Source organism: Eublepharis macularius, chromosome 7 (assembly GCF_028583425.1).
Source record: "Eublepharis macularius isolate TG4126 chromosome 7, MPM_Emac_v1.0, whole genome shotgun sequence".
NCBI classification, from domain to species: domain Eukaryota; kingdom Metazoa; phylum Chordata; class Lepidosauria; order Squamata; family Eublepharidae; genus Eublepharis; species Eublepharis macularius.
Window position 1 is genome coordinate 91,238,194 of NC_072796.1, and position 22,943 is coordinate 91,261,136.

A 22,943-nucleotide genomic window follows, 5' to 3' on the forward strand; every position below is an offset into this window, starting at 1 on the left:
ACGACAGTGCAGGGTGATTGTTACAACCTGGGAATGGGAACAAACATGGCACCAGCATCCAGGCCATTCATATTCCAGGGAAAACCAATGTAACTGCAGACACATTAAGCAGATTGGGCTCAGCCAGTCATGAGTGGACCATAAAACATCAATACATAGAGACAGTCTTTTCGAAATGGGGCTTCCCACAAGTAGACTTGTTTGCCACAAGAGAGAACAAACGAGGCCCTCTATTCTGTTTCAGAGAGGGCATAGAGGAGACTTCCATGGGAGATGCATTTCAAATACCCTGGTCAGGTTACCTGTTTTATGCTTTCCCTCTGATTTTCCTCCTTGCCCGCATGGTAAACAAAATCCAAGCGGACATGACGCAAGTCATAGGAGTGACCCCCTTTTGGCCCAGGAAGCCATGGTTCCACTGCTTGATGCAACTGTCTGGGGGAATCGTACACCAGTTTCCTCTGAACCCGGACTTGCTGCACTGCCAAGGGGTCCTACATCACGATCTACCCAGATTCAAACTGACTGCTTGGTTAATCCAGTGGTAGGTAGATTCTCTGACAAGGCCACAGAGATTATCCTAAATGCCAAGAGAAGCTCTACTAGGAAGTCTTACACCTATAAGTGGAAAAGATTCTCACAGTGCGCCAGACTTAAATCACTAAATCCTTCAGATAGCTCCTTAGCTCAGATTTTGGAATTCCTACTGAATTTGAAACAGGCGGGTTTATCTAATTCTTCCATAAAAGTGTATACGGCAGCTATTTCAGCCTTTCATTACCCAGTTGATGAAAAGACATTCACACCATTCATCCAAATTTTTTCTTAAAGGCGTGAACAATTAGTTTCCTAGTATGACTTCAATAGTGCCCCAGTGGTCATTACATTTAGTGCTGGCGCAACTGATGAATAAGCCATTTGAACCACTGGCTACATGCCACTTTTGATTCCTTAACTATGAAAGAGGCATTCCATATAGCAATCACGTCAGCTCAGAGTTTTCGGTCTGACTCTCCCTTCGTCAGTCTGACTCCCCCTTCCTCAAGATTCTCCAAGGGAAAGTGATATTGAGGACAAGATTAGGTTTTAGGCCCAAGGGGATACCAGAATTTCATACATCACAAGACATAATACTCCCAGTCTTTTTTCCATTGCCCACTTTGAGAGCAGAACAATCGCTCCACTCCTTAGATGTGCACAGAGCTATCCTTTTTTACTTAAAACATACTGAGTCATATAGAATAGACAAACAACTTTTATTTTGTTATGCGGGGCCCAACAAGGGCAAGGGAGCCACCTCACAGACCATATCTAAATGGATGGTGAGAACTATCCAGACCTGTTATGCATCAGCACATCTGCTGTGTCCAATGAAAATCCATGCTCACTCAACAAGATCACAGTCATCCTTGATGGGCAGAGTTTCCATGGTAGACATCTGCAGAGCAGCGACCTGGTTGTTAGCCGAAACCTTCGCAAAACCCTAGATGTGTTGGAGCGAAGAGAAGTGGCCGTGGAGCAAGCAGTCTCTATTCAAAGAATAGAGCAAGCAATCTCTATTCAAGTAAAGAGCACACCCACCACCTGGTAAGTGGCTTGTTAGTCTCCCAGGTGAGACTGCACAGGAAGATGGACAATGAAAACAGGATTGCACTTACCAGTAACTGTTGTTCATTGATGTCTTCCATGCAGGCATACATGCCCTCCCTCCTACCCCGCTCTGCTCTTCTTACTTTGGAGGGCTGGCGGCTTAGGTGGAACAGAGGGTGGAGGGGCACCGTCTCCCAGAGTCACCCGGTTTCGGCGGGAAAATGCCGCACCTGCGCTCTGGAGAGACAAGTGCCCCATAGTGTTTTAAAAGCTGTGTAACTTCACTGTTTGGCAGGCATGCACATGCGCATTCCCATGTGTACCTGCACGGAAGATGTCAATGAACAACAGTTACTGGGAAGTGCAACTTTGTGTTCATCATCATTTTGTGCAATCAGACATTGGGACTGCACATGCGCAGGCCTGCCAACCAGAGAAGTTTTTTGGCGCTTTCATAGAGCTCCATTAGGGGGGCGCTTCTCTTGGTCATGTCTCCAATAGTTTTCCCACCTAAATGAGCATGTGACTACCTGGGAGAAGTGACTTCTCCCCCTCTGTTCTCTCTTAGCTGCCGCAAGGAGAACTTTGTTCATGAGCTCCGTTGTTTCTAACTCTCATCTACTGCTTTTGGGCTTGATATTGACCTCAGGCTGTCTTTGACTCACTTTTATGGTTTGTGATTTGACTCATGTACTTTTCAGACATTTTTGACCTGGCTCATTTGACTTCTGATTCCACTACAGTCCCACAAAATGTCTCAGAGGGAATTTTTCAAGAAGTGCACTGAATGTGGAACTAAGATGACCCGCACTGATGAGCATGGTCTTTGCTATGTTTGGGAGACGGCCATAATGTCATGGCCTGTAAAGTTTGCCAGCAGTTTACCCCTAAAGCCAGAATTGAGAGGGCTCTCCATTTAAAGACTGAACTTGGGAGAAAGTGTTATCGGGCTCTGACCCTCCAGCAGCTAAGTCATCTGCCACGAAGGAGCACCTATCTAGGGCTGGATCAATGTCTTCCTCAAGATCGGCATTGAGGTTGGATCTCAATGACAGGAAATCCTGCTCTCTGAGGCCTCCCTGGGATTCAAGACATCCTTTGGAAATACCACCCAAAAGACCAAAAAAAAGAAAGCTCTCAGTCCAAGTCTAGGGCTCATTGGAGCTGATATTCCATTACCAAGTCTGAGGCCAAGGAGGTTGTCCCAATCACTCCAAGGACTCCTTCATCTCACCTGAATTTCCCAGAGAGGTCTTTTTCCAAAGGTGAGACCAAGTTCTGTAACTTGGGAATCCCTCATTCAGAGTAAGCCGAGGAAGAGGGCTGGAGACAAGGATCTGTCCATGACTCAAACAACACCCTCAAATATCCCCAACACCCCTGCTGGATCTGAGAACCTCTGGGGTTTGAATGAAGTCCCCTCAGGCCTACTCACCATCAGTTCCGAGGGAAGAGGGTCACCACAGATCAGAACTATGTGCTTCATCAGAACTGGTGTCATTATTATATGCCCACCAGCATCACCATGGGCTCTACATTCCTCCACATTTCCATTGCCAATGGCCAGAGGTGGCCAGGTGGGCATGCTTCTTCAGATCCAAGACCATCTACATCATTGGGTCAGAGATGGCTACCTCCACCCTACCGTTCTCAATTACAAGCTCAGTATAACTAAGAAGAGGAGGTTGAATCTGTGGCAGCCGCCTCCAAGGTCAGATCCGAGACAGCTTCAGATCCGTCACCCAGTGACAAATTTGATCAGAGTTCCAGTTCTCCATAGGAAGAACTTCGGATCCTCTCAGAGCAGATGGCCAGAATGGCAAAGGTGCTGGAATTGGATATATCCTCATCAGATCCCAAGACAGATAAACTCAGCCGTGTCTACGCAGATTCACCTTCTGTCATAGCCTTCTCTATTCTTGAAGATTTAGAAGAGGTGATTACTAATATATGGGAAAGACCTGCAGAGCTCTCAGCTACATCTAAAAAGATTGAGCTCATGTATAAGGTCAGACATAACACATGGCTATCCCTAGTGAAGCACCCAACACCCTCTTAACTGGTTATGGGAGAGGTGCATCAACTTCACTGTCCAGGCATACACTCTGCTCCGTCTGATAGAGAGGGCAGGAAACTGGATGGTATGGGCAGAAGACAGTACTCTGTCTTAGCTTTAAACCTGTGCATTGCCAATGACCAAACTATCATGGAAGGTTGCCAATTATACTTCTGAGAGATGTCATTTTATATTTCTGACCTCCCAGAAGACAAGAGGTCTGTGGTCAACCCTCTGCAGACAGAAGCCATCATACTGTCAAAGCAGCAGATGAATGCAGGTGGACACACTATCAGCACCTTGGCCAGAGGCATAGCAACAGCAGTGCTTGTGCGGTGCCATTGTGCAGCTCAGATCCACAACTCTTCCCCCTGAAACAAAAACCAGAGTCAAGGAACCACTATTTGATAGTACATCTCTCTGCTCTTCAATGATGGATGAAACACTGTCCCAAAAGAAAAAGAATAGACGAAACGGCAAAGTCTTTGGGTGTGACACCTGTTGAACAGCACACTTATAAGCCCAGGTATTTCCTATGCCACCATTACCCTTATCAACAGTAGGGAACGCCTCATCGACAGTTCTTACTGAACCATTTGATGCCACAATGCCCTTTCAATTCTCTGCCACAATCCCAGTCAAGAAGATGGGTTCCATACAAACCCAAGTCCTCACAGTATTCACTGCTACACAAGGACCCCCATGGTCCTGTTAAACAATTCTGACTGGACTCTGACCTCTCTAACCCTAATTGTTTGTATCGAGACAGATTGACAGCCTATTTCTCTGAGTGAGAATCAATAACATCTGACTCTTGGGTCTTAGCTGTAGTGAGAAATGGCTGTGAGTTAGAGTTCATTGAATTGCCTGGGTGTATATTACCGAACAAGCAAATACCAACAAGGGGCTGCCTCCAGACCACAACTGCTGGAAACTTGCAAAGAAATAACTGGAGGTATACACTAAAGTAATCACAATAATTCTCCTTCTTTAAATATAAAATAATTTTACTGTGGGTGTAGACTTTCTCCATTGCAATTGACCATCATTTCTTCCCAACCTAGTGACTTGAAATAGAACAAACAATGGGAGTTTGTAAGTAGGGAATTTAATTGATTAATCTGTTTTACTTGTCATTGTGAAGTATAATGGAAACACTCTATTTGTTTATCTAATTATATGCTTTATTATAATTCATTTTTATAGTATTTGTTATATTTAATATGAGCCTTTGAAAAAGCCTTGAGTGAAATGGGAAGAAAATATGCTAGCAAAGCCCGTCAGGTTTTGCTGTTGAATACTGTTGATCTACATGTGCTCTACACTGGTTGGACTTCCATACAAATCAGTGATATTGTATATAGATGAGATATTTTTGTATATTGTGACGTAGTATTTATGATATATTACATTTATTGAATATTTATTGACCAAATTATGCACTTGAGCAGTGTGCACTTTATATTTAAAACACAGTAAAATTATTCTATATTTAGAGAAGGAGAATTATTGTGGGTGTATGTTACCTGCTGCAGCTGTAAATAATTCCCTGTGCTAATTAGCTGAGGAAATCCAGTCCCACTAGGAAAAAGGGGCCATTCAGGAGGTTCAGGACACTTCTCCCAGTTTTTCTTAGTCTCTATGAGAGCCTTCACCCTATACTAGATCTTAGAGATCTAAATCTATATCTCAAAGTGTCAAAATTTAAGATGGCCACCCTGTCATCTGTGCTCCCTTTCTTGGAGGCTAATAGTTGGTTTGCTGTCATGGATCTCAAGGATGTGTATTTCCACAGCTCCATTAGGAGAGAGCACAGAAAATACCTCTGGTTTAAATACCAGAACCAAGTGTTCCAGTACGGAGTGTTGCCTTTTGATCTTTCAACTACATCCAAGGTGTTCACCAAGTGTATAGCACCAGTAGTAGCCCACTTTAGATCTCAAGAGTGCTCCCTTTTCCTGTAGCTAGATTTGGCTTATCACTGCTCTGTCTAGGGATCAGCTAATGAACGACATTAATCTGATTATAGAAACATGACAAAGGTTGGGCTTAGTGATCAGTGGGAAAAAGTCAAGGTTGGAACCTATTCAAAAGGTAGCCTACATTAGACTCCACAAGTCACAGAATCACTCTGCCATTAGACAGAGCACAAGCTTTTAAATCAACGATAGTCATGATAGCAAGTAAACATTTTCAAACTGTTTGGAAAATACAGAGTTTACTGGGGCTTATGGCAGCTACCACAGCTGTAGTACCCTTTCCCAGGATGAATATGAGTACCTTGCAGAACTGGTTTGGGATGAAATTCAAGGCATCCTCACACTCCCCTAATCACAAATTCTTCATCCTGAGACAGGTTCTCAAGTCTCTGGAGTGGTGGGACAGAGATAGTAACCTGTTTAGGAGTACCCCTTTTGGTACTAAGCATAATTGAATCACTTTGATGACTGATGCTTCTTTACACAACTAGAGTGCACGTTGTGGCAAGGTTGTGATACAAATTGAATGGTCTGATAGGGAAAAGTCATTACATATTAAAATACTGGAACTCAGAGCCCTACACTGTGCTCTTGTCTTGTTCACAACTATGTTCTGGGGCAAAGATATTCGGATCCAAACAGACAAACCATGCCAATGTATTACCTCAAAAAGCAGGGAGGCATGGCATTGCTAACCCTTTGTGCAGAGGCTACTGCCATCTGGAATTTGACAATTTGGAATGATGTTTCTATGCATGCTGTCCACATTGCTGGCTTGGACAACACCAGAGCAGATGCGTTGAGCAGGCATCTGAGTTCCAATCATGAATGGATTGAACAACGTTTATCTAAGTCCAGTATTCTTGCAGTGGGGTTTTCCAGATAGGATCTATTCATAATGGCAGCCAATGCCAAAACTCCAGCATTTTACTCTATGGCAGGGAGGAATCCCCTCTCTTATCAGGGACATGTTCCAACATGTATGGACAGGCCGTCTATTTTACATGTTTCCACCAATTTCCTTGGTGGAAACCTAGAATCATTTGCCAAATGGAGAGGAACAATTTGGATTGCATTCTTTTAGCCCTTTTTTGGCCCAGACAAATTTGGTTTCCAAAATTACTTGCTCTGTTCAAATAGAAGCATATTCCACTTCTCCATACACCAGACGTTATTCAATTGGAAACACTATTTCACCATGACTTGAGCTCTGTGCATTTAACAGCATGGCGCATTCGACTCAGATGGTGAACTTTTCTGTGCAGGTGCAAGAAATCTTTCTGAAAGCTAGGAGACCTTCAACTAGGAGGACTTACAGTTCTAAATAGAAATGCTTTGCAGATTGGGTACAGAATAACAGCACTACTGCTGAGGGTTGCCCTTTGCCTTTGATCTTTGCAACCTTGCCAAGGGGACTATGGCTGTGGTTGAAAACAGGAGACCCAGCAGTCTCTGAATGGAAATGGCCACCTGGAGTCTGTCAGTGGAATCAAAGAATCCCAACCCAGATTGCCAAGATTCTTTCTAGGGGCAGAGAAGCCTTTGCTAAGGAGAAGTCCAAGATATCACCTAAGAAAGTAGCCTTCTGCTTGGGCTCTAGAGAGGAGTTCTAGAGAGGACCCACTGGTCCTGACAAATATCCTGTGAGAGGGAATCATACATTCCTCCCTGACTGTGGAATCCTGGGCATAGACTGTAATTGTAAAAAAGAAAATAAAAAGGCAGTATACAGGGATGCGATGATTTGGATGACGGTGACCTTGACCTCCTTCTCAGGGAAGAAAATTTCCTTGATAGAGTAGGATGACCATATGAAGGAAAAGTCAGCCTGTAGGAAGGAGGATGTGGGGCTTGACATCCCCTACCCCTGTAAGTAGGATGGAAGGAATGGCTATGGAACACAACCATGAGTAACATCACAAGAAGGTGGCTATGGAAAGACTGCAAGCTAAGCAATAGACCACCTGTTTGGCAGAAGAGATTTTCTGCTTTAGTTCCTAAGGGAATATGATGCCTCCCACCATTCACAGTCCCAAAGGTTAAACCTTCCACGGGTTTTACTCTGTGCACTTCAGTCCTCCCTTCTAGGTTTGGGCCACTCATATGAGACTCATCTCATTCAGCAGTATCTGGTTTCATCAAGAGAGCTTACTCTACATAAATATTCTTCATCTCAAAGCAGCGTACAATGCTGTGTTTGCTCTTCATTCTCATGTGGCAGGAAAGTCCATTCAGATTGTTATCAACAATGTCACTGCAGTATATCTAAACAAACAAGAGAGAATAGCCTTGGTGACTTGATGCCACCTAGTCTTCCAAATATGGGACTGATGCATTTCTAACCAGGCTATTCATATAGCAGGTTTCCAGCAACCACTTTGCAAACTTCCTGTGCTGCACTCCACTAGCTCCTCATGCATGAAAGCTGCCTGGGGATTGATTAGCTTCCTTCTTCTGTTCTTCCATCAGTGGGGCACTCCTATCATGAATCTGTTTGCCACCAACACCAACAAAAAGTGTAGATACTTTTTCTCCTAGGCAGCCTGGGATCTAGCATCTCCAAGGAATGCATTTCAACTCCCATTGACACAAGTCCTGTATTATACTCTCCCACTTACCCACTGATTCCACAGGTCCTATGCACAATGCGGGGAGAACACACCAGAGCCCTGATAGCCTCCTGGCTCAGGCAAGCCTGGTTTCCCGCTTTGCTAGAAGTGTCTCAGGGCTGCTACCACATTTACCCTCCAGCAGTGGGTAGGGACTGTTTCTGCACCTGAACATTCTCATCCTTCATTTTACTGCATGGCTCGTTCATTTCTGAACCAACCCTTTTTGGACCCAGAGAAGCAGAAGAGTCTACCTGGTGTGTCTCTTTTTGAAAATTTATGTGCTTTTCCATCTGGGCCGAACAAAAGAGTATTAACCCTATTTCTTGTTCCTTGGGAGGTATCTGATTTCCTTTTGCACTTCGTTTACAAAGGACTTTCCTCTTCCATTGGGGTACATCTAGCAGCTATAGCTTCCTTCAATATCCATATTAAGGGAGGTCAGTTTTTGCCCAAAGGAAGTCAGAGTATTTCTAAGGGATCTACTTAATCAGTTTCCTCCTGTCTGTCCTCCTGTCCCACAGTGCACCCTCTCCCTAGTATTGGCTAAATTAATGGGCAAAATTTTGAGCTCCTGGCTACCTACCCTTTTCAGCTGCTCAACATGAAAGCTAAATTCCTTGTAGCTTTAACATCTTCCTGCAGGACGGTAATGCTTCAGGCCCTCTATCATGACTCCCGTTTCTTTAAGATTTTTTTATTCCAGGAAAGTTCTACACCCATCTCTTCAAGCCAGTTTGATGTAGTTGTAAAGAGTGGCGGGACTCTAATCTGGAGAGCCGGGTTTGATTCCCCACTCCTCCACTTGAAGCCAGCTGGGTGACCTTGGGCTAGTCACAGTTCTCTGGAGCTCTCTCAGCCCCACCCACCTCATATAATAATAATAACATACTTTGTAAACCACTCTGAGTGGGCATTAAGTTGTCCTGAAGGGGGTATATAAATTTATTGTTATTGTTATTGTTATTGTTATTGTTATTGTTATTGTTATTGTTATTATTGAGAAAAGCCCAAAACCTGTTTATTTCTTGCTCAACGCCCAAGTCTGGCCACAAACTTTCAGCCTATCCACTTCCTGCATCTATTTCTGCTGCAAGCTCACATGGGGCAACTGCCCTTTGCTGCCGAGTGCTCTTAAAACTTGAGCACAAGCAACTTCTGCTGCCCTTTGCTGTGGTCTTCCCATCAATGCAGGCTGCAAAGCAGCAACCTGGTACTCTTCCTGCATATTCACAAAGCACTGCTCCATGAATGTCGATGCTACAAAGGATGCAGAAGTTGGGAAAGTGGTGCTCCAATCTTTGTTCAACTAGAGGTCTTGGCCACTTCCATAACCTAGTAAGTCAGCTCATTATTCTCCCATGTGGGATTGACATGTGGAGTGAAAACATGGTTACACTTGCCTGTAACTGTTGTTCATCAAGTGGTCACATGTTCAGTCACATCTCCGCCCCACCCCCCACACACACTACTGTGAGCTCTCTTTTTTCCTCAATTCTGTGTAATGACTCCTGTCCCCAGCACTATCTTTGAGGAACTGAAGGAAGGGCTCTCCTCCTCCCCTTTTCATGCTGAGTGGCAGGAAAACAGCATGGGGGGAGGGGAAAGCAGCACCCCTCTTATTCTTTAAAGCTTAGAAAATCTATCCACAGCTGGCCCTGCACAAAGGTAACCCATGTGTGATTGCACAGGTGACCACTCAGTTATCAGTTACAAGTAATTGCAACCATGTTCTCATTAACACTGGAATGGCAAAAGTAAAACTGATACATGTTTTGTATCAGGGCTTTCAGTCTTCATTTATCACTTGACATTTATGTGGAAGAACTTCAGCCTTGAAATTGCCATGCACTTATAGGCTGTTTATAGTTCAGTGAAATAAAATGTTTGATAGATTTAGATATGCAAAAAAGTGCCATTGAACTTAGTGGATCTTACTGAGGGGAAAGGATTTCAGTAGAGCAGTGCTTCCTTGCCTCTTCCTGCCTGCCACAGCCGAAAATTCCTTCACCAAACAGTGATGCTTCACCTTCACATGTAAAAAATTATATTAAACTTGTTTGCTGAAGATCCTGTTTGCATTGTTATTGACATGTTTCTGCCAGTATAAGTGCGACTTCAACACATTATAGTTGTATTGTGAAATTATGGGGGCGAGGACTGAAGATGATATGAAACAAAGATATCAAATGTACTATATGCATAGGAGAAAATCATAAACATATTTGTGGAGTTAACATTATGTAAGAAGTCTAAAAATTATGAATTTAAATTGAATGCAGCAAATCATGGTTGTCATTATTCATGGGGATAAGGAGGTGAGTGATCCTCCTCCTGCAGGAGACATGCTCTGTAAAAATAGATAGTATTACCAAAGCAAGTACCATGTGGTTGCTTAGGGAAGTGATGAGGCCTAGCAGTGTGTTACATTGGTATTAATGTGAGCCCCAGATTTACCTCTCATGATTAAAACAGGCCATCTGTTCTTTGTTTAAATGTTTACATTTTTCTTTGGAAAATTTAGGCTATGTGACCCTAATAAATACTGAAATATTTCTGAATACCTTTCACTTTTTCAATAGTACCCAGCCCAAAATGATAGTTCTGCATATAAAATAGGATTAGTACCAACTTGTTTCTTTTCTGTAGAAAATTAAATTTTGTATCAATATGCCAAATGATGACTTCACTAATTTAAGTAGCAGTAGTAAAAATAACGGGATTGATGTGAGCAGCTAACTTGCTTCCTTTAAAAAATCTGTAGCATACCACTTCATATGAGTAAACTGGGGATGGGACCGAGAATGCAGGTGCGGTGGGCTACAGAAAGAAGTGCGTCTATGGAGACAAAGTTTGCAGGGGGCAGAATTTCAAGCCGCTTTTCACAATCCATGAAAGTGATGGTGGTTGATGTAGCTATACATGTGTGTTCCTTTTCAGAGATAACAAGGGAAGGGTTTTTAAACAGTTTAGATGTATCAATAATCTTGATTGGGGTGAGGGCTGAAATCTTGCAGTACAGACACAAGATTGTTTATTAACCTTTAATACTCTTCTGAGTCCCATTGATGATTAGGATATAAATATTTTCAATAAATAAAAATAAACTAAATATAAATTCAAATTGATAATTTGAATTAAAAGTTGATAACCCAAGCAATAGAAGTCAGAAGAAACAAAGGGATAGAATTAAGAAAAGTAGAAAAAACTAGTAATCTTCAGGTGGTGGAGCTAATATAAAGAAAAATGAAGTTGGAGGGAGAAAACCCGTAATGCCTCTGAAACAAAATTACTTTGATCCAAAACTGTACCAACAAATCAACAAGCGAAAGTTTTGAAAAGGAGGCAGAGGAGTAAATCAGAATGAAATATAAAACAAAGCAAAAAGTGAAAATGTGGCGAGAAACTACATGCCTCGATGAAAAATAATTTGGCTTGTCAGAAAAAAATGAGTAAAATTAAAGTGTAAAAATTCAAAATGATATCTGGATTTATACCAAGGTGCTCTGCAGTTGTGACAAGAATGAAAAAAGAAGTCAAATTCAGGGACTTGGTAGGATGTATAGAATAGTTAAAGGAGAGCAGAAGAATTGAGAGTGGAATAGAGCAGAGGTGAAATGGGAAAGAGAAGCTCTGACTTACTGAAAATGCAAAAAAGAAGGATCTGTAGAAAGAATATTCCCTGAAGGTCCTACTAAGAAGACATGAGCAAACAGTATAGAGAACCAGGGGATGAAAATGGAAAAATTAAAAGCTCAGGAAAGACCCCTTGAAGTTAACAAGGTCCAAAATATGATGTGCATAGAACATGTAAATCTTACTAAAGTGTGTGAGAGAGAGTAATGGGACATAATGTGGAGAAGTGTGTGTGTGTGAGAGAGAGAGGGGGGGGTTATGAAAGAATTTAAATCTGAAAGAATTAAAATATCTAGTAGTATAAAAAGAGACAAAAGCCAAATGACACTTCAGTAGAACAAAAGCCCCATGAGCCTGAAGATGATGTGAATATGAGAAAGGATTGTCAGAACAAAATACACAGACACAACTGTCATTGTATTGAATGGTGAGATCGTTTGGAAACACAAACTAAGGCTGTGTTGTTCCCACCTTTGGCCTTAGTTCTATGCCTACCTGTCACTTTTCTGTAAGGAAAAACCCAGCATGTCTGAATGGTATGGTGATTTTCTATATTTAATATAAGTTACTTATGGCACTATCTGGGCTAATGCAGAAAATTCAGCTTGCATAGGTCCAATGCAAAACCTCACAAGTGTGGATTACCAGCCCCGCTGGAAGTTGAGAACATGCACTCCTATAGCCTGCATATTTGTTCAGACCAGCAGAGATAGCTAAATATTGTTTTAGATTTTTAAAAGTGTCTAAATACATCATGAAAACAGGCACACACATACCCATGAGAATGAAAAAGAGATTAAGTGACACGAAAAAAGGAGAAGCATTATATGTAAATGGAGTATATACTTGTGCAGAAATACATGTATTTGAGCATGGAAGTTCAGTTGAGAGTCTCTGAGTAAAAATAAGAAAAGTAAGAAATAATAATGATATTACAGTGTGAGTATGCTATAGACCACCAAGCCAGGCAGAAGACCTGAATGAGATACTCCTAGAAAAAATTACAAAGTTCTCAAAGAGTCAGGACACAGTGGTCATGGGAGATTTCAATTGCCTGGATCTAACACAGCTAAAAATGAAAGGTCAAATAAATTCCTGACTTGTCTTGCTGACAACTTCATTTTTCAGAAAGTAGAGAGGGAAACAAGGGGATCTGCTATCTTGGACTTGACTCTCACCAACAGGGAAGAACTGGTTGATTGAGTGATAGTGGGCCCCATGGGTAGTAGTGACCACATAATTTTAAAATTTACAGTCTTGGGGAAGCTGTACGTAGTCAGTCATATAGGTTGGACTTCAGGAAAGCAAATTTTAACAAACTGAAAGCTATGCTGGGTAGAATTCCATGGTCAGAAATACTTAAGAAGGGAGTTCAAGAGGGGTGAGAGTTTCTTAAAAGTGAAATATTGAAGGCACAATCACAAACGATTCCTATGAGAAGGAAAAATGGGAGGAGCCTAAAGAAGCCAATGTGGCTCCATAAACAGCTCTCTAAAGAGTTGAGAAATAAAGACTCATTTAGGAAATGGAAGGAGGGCCTTATAACCAAGGATGAATATAAACAAATAACCAATGCTTGTAGGGAGAGAGTTAGAAAAGGTAAAGCTCAGTATGAGCTTTTTTAGGAAGAGATGCTAAAAACAGCAAAAGAGGGGTTTTTTTGCTTATGTTCAAAATAAAAAGAGCAAGGATGTGGTAGGCCCATTGCAGGGACAAGAAAGTGAAATTGTAACAGGCCATGAAGAGACGGAAGAACTGCTCAATTCCTACTTTTCCTCAGTCTTCTCTTGCAAGGGAAATGGTGCTCAACTTGGCAATAACCAGGGCTTTTTTTCAGTGGGAACATGGTGGAACGGGGTTCCGGCACTTCTTGAAAATGGTCACATGGCTGGTGGCCCTGCCCCCTGATCTCCAGACAGGGGACGGGGCCACCTGACTGCAAAGAGGGCAATCTAAACTCCCCTCTGTCTGGAGATCAGGGGGTGGGGCCACCGGCCATGTGACCATTTTCACCGAGGGCGATTTAAACTTTAAAAAACTCCCCCCTTGTTCCATCTAACCCCAAGTGACATCATTGTGCAGTCTTGAGTTCCACCACTGAGTTCCACCACCTCTTTTCCCAGAAAAAAAGCCCTAGCAATAACAGAACACATGATGAGGGAAGGGAGTTACAGTTTAGGATTGACATAGGGCTAGTGCATAAACCTCGTTTCTTCAAATGAAACAGTCCTCAGGGCCAGATGAATTGCATCCAAGGGTACTAAAGGAACTCGTGGATGTAATTTCTGAGCCTCTATCCATTATTTTTGTGAATTCTTGGAAAACAGGTGAGGTAGCAAAAGACTGAAGGCGAGCAAATGTTGTCCCCATTTTCAAGAAGGGGAAAAAGGAGGATCCAGGTAACCACCGACTCGTCAGTTTGACGTCTGTACGTGGAAAAGTTTTAGAACAAATCATTAAACAGTCAGTCCTTGAACATTTAGAAAGGCTGGCTGTGCTAAGAGCCAGCATGTGTTTCTCAAGAACAAATCATGTTAGATTATCCTTATCTTTTTTTTTTTTTGAGAAAGTTACTAGCTTGCTGGATCAGGGGAATGCTGTAGACATATTTTTTCTTGATTTCAGTAAGGCTTTTGATAAGGTTCCACATAATATCCTTGTTGACACGTTGGTAAAATATAGTTTGGATCCTTCCTGTTACTCTTAAGTGGATCTGTAGCTGGTTGACAGATCAGACCCCAAGAGTGCTTGTTAATGCTTTGGATGAAGGAATAAAGGGAATGGTTATTAAATTTGCAGATGATACTAAATTGGGAGGGGTAGCAAACATGACAGAAGGCAGAGTCAGATTACAGAATGATCTTGACAGGCTGGAAAACTGGGCTAAAACAAAATGAATTTCAACAGAGATAAATGTAAAGTTTTGCATTTAGGTGGGAAAAATCAATGGGTAGACTTGGCTTGGCAGTAGTATGTGCAAAACGGAAATAAGGGTCTTAGTACACCATACACTGAACATGAGTCAGCAGTGTGATATGGTAACTAAAAAGATAAATGAGATCTCAGGCTGTATCAACAGAAGTAAAGTGCCCAGATCATGCGAAATGATGATATCACTCTATTCTGCTTGGGTTAAACTTCTCCTAGAGTATTGTGTTCCGTTTGGGGCACTACTATTTAAGAAGGATATAAACAAGTTGAAACTTATCTAGAGGAGGGCAATGAAAATGTTGAGGACTCTGGAAACCAAGTCCTATGAGGAAAGGTTGAAGGAGCTCGGTATGTTTAAGCTGGAGAGGAGATGACAGAGAGGTGATATGATAACCATCTTCAAGTACTTGAAGGGCTGTCATATAGAGGATGGCATGAAGTTGTTTTCTGTTGCCCCTGAAGATCGGATCAGAACTAATGGGTTGAAATTAAATCAAAATAGTTTTCGGCTAAACATCAGGAAGAACTTCCTGACGAAGTGGTTCATAGGTGGAACAGGCTTCCTAAGGAGATGGCGGGCTCTCCTTCTTTGAAAGTTTTTAAGCAGAGGCTCGATAGCCATATGACAGCAAATCTGATTCTGTAGAGCAAGCAGATCCTGAGAGGGGGGGGGGCAGGAAGGGTTACATCAGTGCTTAGTTATTGTGGCCCTTCTTACACACCTAAGGTAATACTAATTGCCACTTTGCAGTCAGGAAGCAATTTTCCCCAGGCCAGTTTGGCTAGGGATCCTGGTGGTGTTTTGCCATCTTCTGGGCATGGAGCAGGGGTCACTGCGGGTGTGGTGCGGGAGGTAGTTGTGAACTTCCTGCATTGTGCAAGGAGTTGAACTAGATGGCCATGGAGGTCCCTTCCAGCTCTGTGATTCTAAGAAAAAGAAGTGAGAATTAAAAACTAGAGAGGGTTGATAAGAAAGAGGAATATTATCAGACAAGAGCAGAGAATTAAATGAGCACAAAATCATGATTATCGTTTAATCTTTTATATGCGTAAGGAGAGGTCAGTGACCAGAATGCTGTTGAGTGGCTGTTTAACAGACATTGACTTTGGTACAAATTTGAGCAATAGTGTATTGCATATGCGATAGTATTCAGAGGATACTTTACCAACAAGTATTACCCACATATGTTCCCCCTTATCAGTGTGTTTTTCAGAGTTTGGTTTGTAGCATCTTGTCTGCTTATTCTTCTTTTAATCATTAATAGACAGGTAGTAAATAGGTCCACAAAATTATGATAATTCTGCATTTTCAGTATACCACGTGTGTGCGCTATCCTGCAGATTTCCCATCTTATCTGCTTTTCTTGAGTTTTGGGTGTGCCAGAGAATTACCAATAACAGTTTTGAACTAGATTTCCTGTTCTACTAAAAGTAGAGTTTCCCACTGGTACAAGCTTCCTTGTACCAGGAGAAAGCTCCTTATCTCATAAAAAAGCTTGACTGTTGGTGGGATGGAAACTTTGGTTCCCACTTATAGTAGTTACCTCCCACCATTTGCTCTGTAGTACTGCCTACTTTGATAAAAGACATGCTACATTTAAAGCATGTTTTAACTTTTTCTTTTATCTTTTTAGAATATAATTCTAACACAGAGACATATACTTTGAGTATTAGAATGTCTAGCTTGGATCGACATATTTGCGGTATCTGTAAAAGTCTCTGCATATCTTTTTCTTACTATAATACTTTTTATCAATGCTTGCCATTATTTAAGAGAAATGTGTTCTGAGTGGTACAAGTTCATTTTGTGACTCCGAAATATTCTTTGATCCGTAATTATCCCAAAGATAGAATATTTAAAATCCTTATTTTTCCCCTTTCTAGCATTCTCCATCAGAACCCTTCCTGGAGAAATCAGTGCCAGACATGACTCAGGTTAGTGGACCGAATGCCCAGCTACTGAAAAGTGATGATTATCTCTCATCAATCGAGCAACACCCACCACAGCAAAAGAAAAAGAAAAAGAAGAACAATCATATTGTTATAGAAGGTCCTGGTAAAGGATTTGGTAAAGAAGGTTTTCCTGGTGGGCTTGATGGCCAGGATCCTACCAGGAAATCATTGGACTGCTCCCAGGAAGAGAAGAAGAAAAAGAAAAAGCCCAAGGTGAAAAAAGAGCCGAAGGATCCAAAAGAACCGAAGGAGAAGAAGGAGCCTAAGGAACCCAAGACTCCCAAAACCCCTAAGATCCCTAAAGAGCCAAAGGAAAAGAAAGCAAAAAACACCACACCAAAACCCAAGAGCAACAAAAAGGCAAGGTATGTGAGAAATGTGAAATATCAGTGTTCCAATTAAGTAAAATTAAAAACCTCTGTTCATTGCACAGTGAGGGGAGTACATTTCACCTGATTCCACTTCCTTGCCATCCCCCCCACACTGCATGGCATTTTGTTCAGAAGAGTCCCCTGACCCTGAAGCGTGGCTTGGTGAGCCATGCAGGCAGTTGCTTGGAAGGCATGGAATATCTGCTTTTGTGATCTTCTGTTCATGAGTCTTAGGAATGTGAATAAAGATATACTCACATGTTGTGTATGCAGTTATAACTTACCTGAGTAATGTGACACAGCCTTCCCTGTTTCCCCCTGAAACATGTTATTAAGGGAACTACTAGACTGAATAAACTCTTACAGTGCAGTCCTAAGAAGAGATATTTCAGTCTAAGCCCATTGAAATCAATCTGGAGTAACTCTGTTTAGGATTGCACTTTTGGAGTATTTTCATAGGTTGATGATATAGGCAGTATGAAAGGTGGTATCACAATAAATTTGATAGTCTTTTTTGATGGCACTAGGTGTAGGAAAATAAACACTTTTAAGCTATTTTGGCAATGAATAACATTCTTTGGGATTTCATTGTACCGAAAATCTAAAAGGGCTGAGTTTTCATGTATATATAGGATTCATATTTGAAAAATATTTTCACGCTTTGACTTTTGACTTGCCTAAAATCCGGGAGTACATGCCCCATCATTCCCATTACCAGAGAGCCAGGTTGATGTAGTGGTTAAGAGTGACAGGACTGTAATCTGGAGAACCGAGTTTGATTCCTCTCTCCTCCACTTGAAGCCAGCTGAGTGACCTTGGGTCAGTCACAGCTCTTCTAGACCTCTCTCAGCCCCACCCACCTCACAGGGTGATTGTTCTGGGGATAATGATAACATACTTCGTAAACCACTCTGAGTGAGTGTTAAGTTATCCTGAAGGGCGGTACATAAATTGAATGTTACGTTATTACTACAACCCCACCAGCATCCCCAATGCTGCGCTGCCCTATGTCAGGAACACGAGTGACAAGCAAAATCGTAGCCAATGCATGGACCATAATCCTTACTGCATGTCGAAACCTCTCCCCCCCCCCACCTCTGCCTGAGAGCAGGCAGCTGGAGACCACATACCCCTGTGGTTATGACACCCACGTGGAGGTGCACGGGTCGGGGGAGCCATCCATGTGGGGAGCCTCAGTTCCAGGGTTTCAGGCTCCGCAACTGTCTGGGTAAATCATAATAATAACAACAACATTTGATTTCCATACCGCCAGAGGTTTTTTTCTGGGAAAAGAGATGGCGGAACTCTCAAGAGGGAAATGAGGAAGAAACACACAGGTTTCTTTGAAATAATATTATTTTCAAGCACTATTGCCGAGTATTTTCAAGAGGTGCCGGAACTCCGTTCCACCGTGTTCCCCCTGAAAAAAAAGCCCTGCATACTACCCTTCAGGGCAACTTAACAACCACTCAGAGCAGTTTACAAATTATGTTATTATTATCCTCACAACAAACACCCTGTGAGGTGGGTGGGGCTGAGAGAGCTCCAGGAAGCTGGGACTAACCCAAGGTCACCCAGCTGGCTTCAAGTGGAAGAGTGGGGAATCAAACCCAGTTCTCCAGATTAGAGTCCCGCCACTCTTTACAACTACATCAAACTGGCTTGCAGCCCCTCTGGCTCTGCCAGGGGCACTTAGCTGCCCCACGCAACCCAGGTAGCTGGATCCTTGCCATGCGGTGACCATGTTCTACCCATGTCGCCTGCCTTCCCTGCCCGGCCATGTATACATGGGTGCGAGAAGGTGGTCTGTTCCACAACCCCAGCCCTCTGCCACCACAAAGGATCGCTTTATGCAGATAAGGGGAGGGCGTCCTGGTGATAACCGCTCTCGGTTGTGGCCTGCTGGGAAGGTGCTCACAGGAACCCCGCTCTGGTAGCTGCCACGGGCCCCCGTGTCTCCCCAGCACTGCTTGCCAGTGTCCCCAAGCCAGGGCAGAACGGCTGCTCACCGCAACCCAAAAGCCCCCCTAGATATAGGAGGTGGAGATGTCGCGAGCAAGTGGCTCATCCAGTTTGGGCAGCCTTCAGGCTACCTGGGCTAGTCCAATTAAGACTGTTAACCCCGAGAGTACCTCTAGAGATCTGGCACATGTTCTCTCCTTCTGGAACTGGTATTCTATGTGGAAGTACTGATATAGAGGGGGCCACAGCCCTCTCACCACCTTTTTCTTTCCTTCAGTTCTCCCTGGCTTAGTGATCCCAGTTGGAATGGGGGAATGATGGATAGCCACCTTCTAGACTCCCGTTGTCACTGGTAAAAAGAACCCCATGAGGGTCTCCTGGGGTTAGGGGTTTTCCCCTGGTGCTTGTGTGTGTGTGGCACAGGGACCAGCCATCCCCAGACATGATGGCTGTCTGTCTGTGGTCTCAGGCCCCAGCGGCAAAGGGGGGGGCGGTGTTGACAGTCTTCTTCCTGCACACAGGCGAGACTTCATGTCCCATCCTGTTCTCTACGTTGTCATGTGAGGTGGGGGCTGTGCAGGACAGAGGTGGCATGCGGCAATCTCCACAGGATTGACAGACCCCCTCTCCATTCAGGGGCTGGGCCACCCCACAGGACAGAGGCAGCTAGTGGATCCCTGGGGGTACCGCTTCCCTGATGACCCCAGGCCAGGGTCCATCCCCAGGGATGTGCTGTGGGGCTGCCCCAGGAGGTAGTGGGTGTTACTCAATATGGAGGTCTCCTTTTGAGTCCAGGGATTAGCATGCAAAGAGAGGCAGCAAGACGCTGGTAACTTCAGGATCTTCACCTACGTATATGAGGATTGTCCCAGCTAGTGAACTCTTTCAATGACCAGGCAGATGTTTCCATCAAAAGAAAGGTTTTATTGAAAATAATAAAGATCAGTGACGTACAAAAACACACACAACAGACACTTAGAGCTAACTAGAAAGCAGAGGTGAAAATTAGAGTTTGAATGATAGTTACCATGAAGAAGAGAGTGTCCAGGAGAGAAAACATTGAGTGACCAGTATGTCAATGCCGAAGTGCTAGGACAGAGATCCAAGGGTGAATGCTGAATCTGATGGTATGCACACATGTAGTCCATTTATGCTTTCGAACGTATCTGGGGGCAAGATTGCATCTTCTGCCCCAAAACAATGACTTAATAGTTGTCCCTGGGGTGGGACAAAGGACTGGGAAGCTGTCTCCAGGGTGAGACAATGAACTGGGAAGGTTTGATAAAGTCTTCCCCAGCGGACCTAAAATTATCAGCAATGACTGACAAACCACGATGTATGGGTGGTAAGGCTATCAGAGCTCTGAGTCACTTGAGAATCGGAGAGTGGATAAGGGAAGATCAGTAGGGTATGTTGCAGTGAATATTTCAGGAACTCCAAGAAGACCTTATTGTCTTAGGATCTTTGTACACCTTCGGGACACGGGGGCTGAAAGTTGGCCTCACCTGATATCTCACATGCTAGCAACGTTCCATCTCCTGGCCAGGACCTGGCTTCCATATTTCTGCCCATTTGGGCAGTATTTTGTGTCCGAAACTCATGCAGAGAAGGGGCTTATGGCGTAGCCATATTCATAAGTCTTATTAATATTGTGAGGGCAAATCTGACCACTTACATGGGGGGTGGAGGGGAGCTACTCTCAGCCATGAGCAAACAAACATTGGGGGAGGGAGTAGTTGTTCGACACAGACTTTATTGAATTGCTAAAAATGAAGAGGATGTCTGGCTGCATGTTGCCAGCTTCCCACAGGCAGGATAGGTGCTGTGCCTGTTTACGCTGTAGTCGGAGCCATGAGAGCCATCCTTCATACTGTCTTCTCTGTAGTGGTGTTAAGTTGCAGGCTGCCTGGGAAATGGCTTCATGGTCTGGGCTTGGATGGCATCCAGGAAGGATCACTGGGGTCTGGAATGGCCATGCTCCTTGGCCTCCCTGATGAGTCACAACCTGCCAGAAAGGGGAAAAGACCCATAAGTGATGAGGGGCCGGGCCTCACCCAAGCCAGCCATGGCCAGGTTTGCCATGTCCTGGGATGGTGTCCATGGCCAGCGCAGCAGTGGTGGCTCCATCATCACAGGTGTTGCTGGCAACCAGATGATGGGTGCCCCTCCGGCAGGAATGGTCTTATCTTCTACATCTGGCTGTTCTGCTCCCATGTCTGTTTGGAGCTCTGATACTGTGGGGAAGACAGTCAAGAGGTCATGTGCCCACCATTGCGAAGGAATTGCCAGAGCACCCCATCCCATGGCTGCACCCTCTCCTCTACCCAGGGGGACAGCAGCCAAGGGAGTCTGAGCGGATTCCTGGCATGGGCTGCTTGGGCTGCATGGCTCCCTAGGTGACTGCCCCTGTGGCAGGCATGGCCCATGTCCACTGTCACCGCTGGCAAGTCTCAAACACAGAGGGCAGCATTTGGAGGGGCATGGGTGATGGGAGAGGGAATCTGGTGTGAACAAGCAAGCCAGGGCAACTGCCTCCCAAGCTACCTCTTACCTGATAATGTGCCCTCATTCCCCCTGCACCAGGAGTCAGGAGATGAACAACCTGTAGGGAAACTTGGGTGCTAGTTGTTAGTCAGACATTCTGGACATGGCTCTCCTCCCACATTTGAGTGTGAGGCATGCTCCAAATTTCACTCAAGTTCCCTGTGCACACACTTGCCCTGCCACCGTGAGCACCCTCTCCCGCCTCACACTCTAAATCCCCACAGCAGGGGGCTCTCTGGAAGAGCCTCCAGCTGCCTCCCCACTAAACTGGGCTCATGTGCATCCTGTCCAGAGGTTATGTAAGTTACCCAGAGAGTTGATTGGGCATGGGGGAGGGAGCTCGGCCACCTTGGGGGCACGAGTGGATTGGTCCCCAGGATAGTCAGCATCCTGTGTTCTGCTGGACTGGTTGGGGAAAGCTAGATATGGGGGAGGGGATCGAGTTTTCCCACGCAATGGGTGTCTATGGGGTACATTGTCATTTTTTGTGGCATAACTTTCTGCTGCTGATGGGGGCATTTCCATGCCCAAAACAGCTTAGGAAACCAACTAACTCATACCCTGACACCTGGCCTGACCCCCAGCCTGCTGGCTCAGGAACTTATGCTTGCACCTAGCCACAGTGACTGGAAGCTGGTGGGGGGCCTGGGTGGAGTGTCACCAGGCATTGCATCATTGTAGGGGTTGGGGGTTACATAAGTCTGGGATACACTGATGTAACTCCTGGTTGGTTTCCAGGGCATTTTTGCCGCCCCCACCCCCGAATTGTCTGTAAATGCTCTTTCATTAGCTCTGCACGTTGTCTGATAAAGAAGGAAATAGCTATTGAAAGCTAGGCTGATTGGATTGTGTCCTCAACCGTTATACAGGTAGGTGGAACAAATTGGGCATGTGATGTCAGTTGTAGCCTTTATGCACATTTGTAAGTGCACATTTTAAAGCCTGAGCTCACTCTAGTTTAATGAGTTAATGGAGATTCTGTTTAAAGGAAAATAATATCTGTGAAAGAAAGTTGCTCTTGTGTGCCAGGCAATAGCAAAGGCTAAGAAATCTGTCCAGCACCGCTCGTAATTGAATCAAAGTTTAAATGAATCCATAGGCTAAATTATTAATCTGTGAAGCTGCAATTGTCAAACTAATCAAAGGAATATTATTTGTTACCTTGTTCTGTTGATAGCTAAAGGTAAATTCAGGGTATCCCAGCATAATTATGGTTGTGATTCAGCCTTCTATGCATGGGCTGGGAAGTGTAGGTGTGCATCTGCATACCAGCCCTGTCATTAGTTTGCCAGAATGCATTTCAGCTTCCTAC

General features: G+C 43.9%; 1 protein-coding gene across 1 annotated transcript in view; it reads left to right on the forward strand.

Annotated features, from left to right (window-relative positions):
• CHD7 (chromodomain helicase DNA binding protein 7) overlaps positions 1 to 22,943 on the forward strand; it is a 279,962-nt gene that overhangs the window by 146,300 nt on the left and 110,719 nt on the right. Inside the window, exon 4 of the mRNA XM_054984544.1 lies at positions 16,686 to 17,119. Coding sequence (XP_054840519.1) covers positions 16,686 to 17,119 — 434 coding nt within the window. The remainder of the gene's footprint in view (positions 1 to 16,685; positions 17,120 to 22,943) is intronic.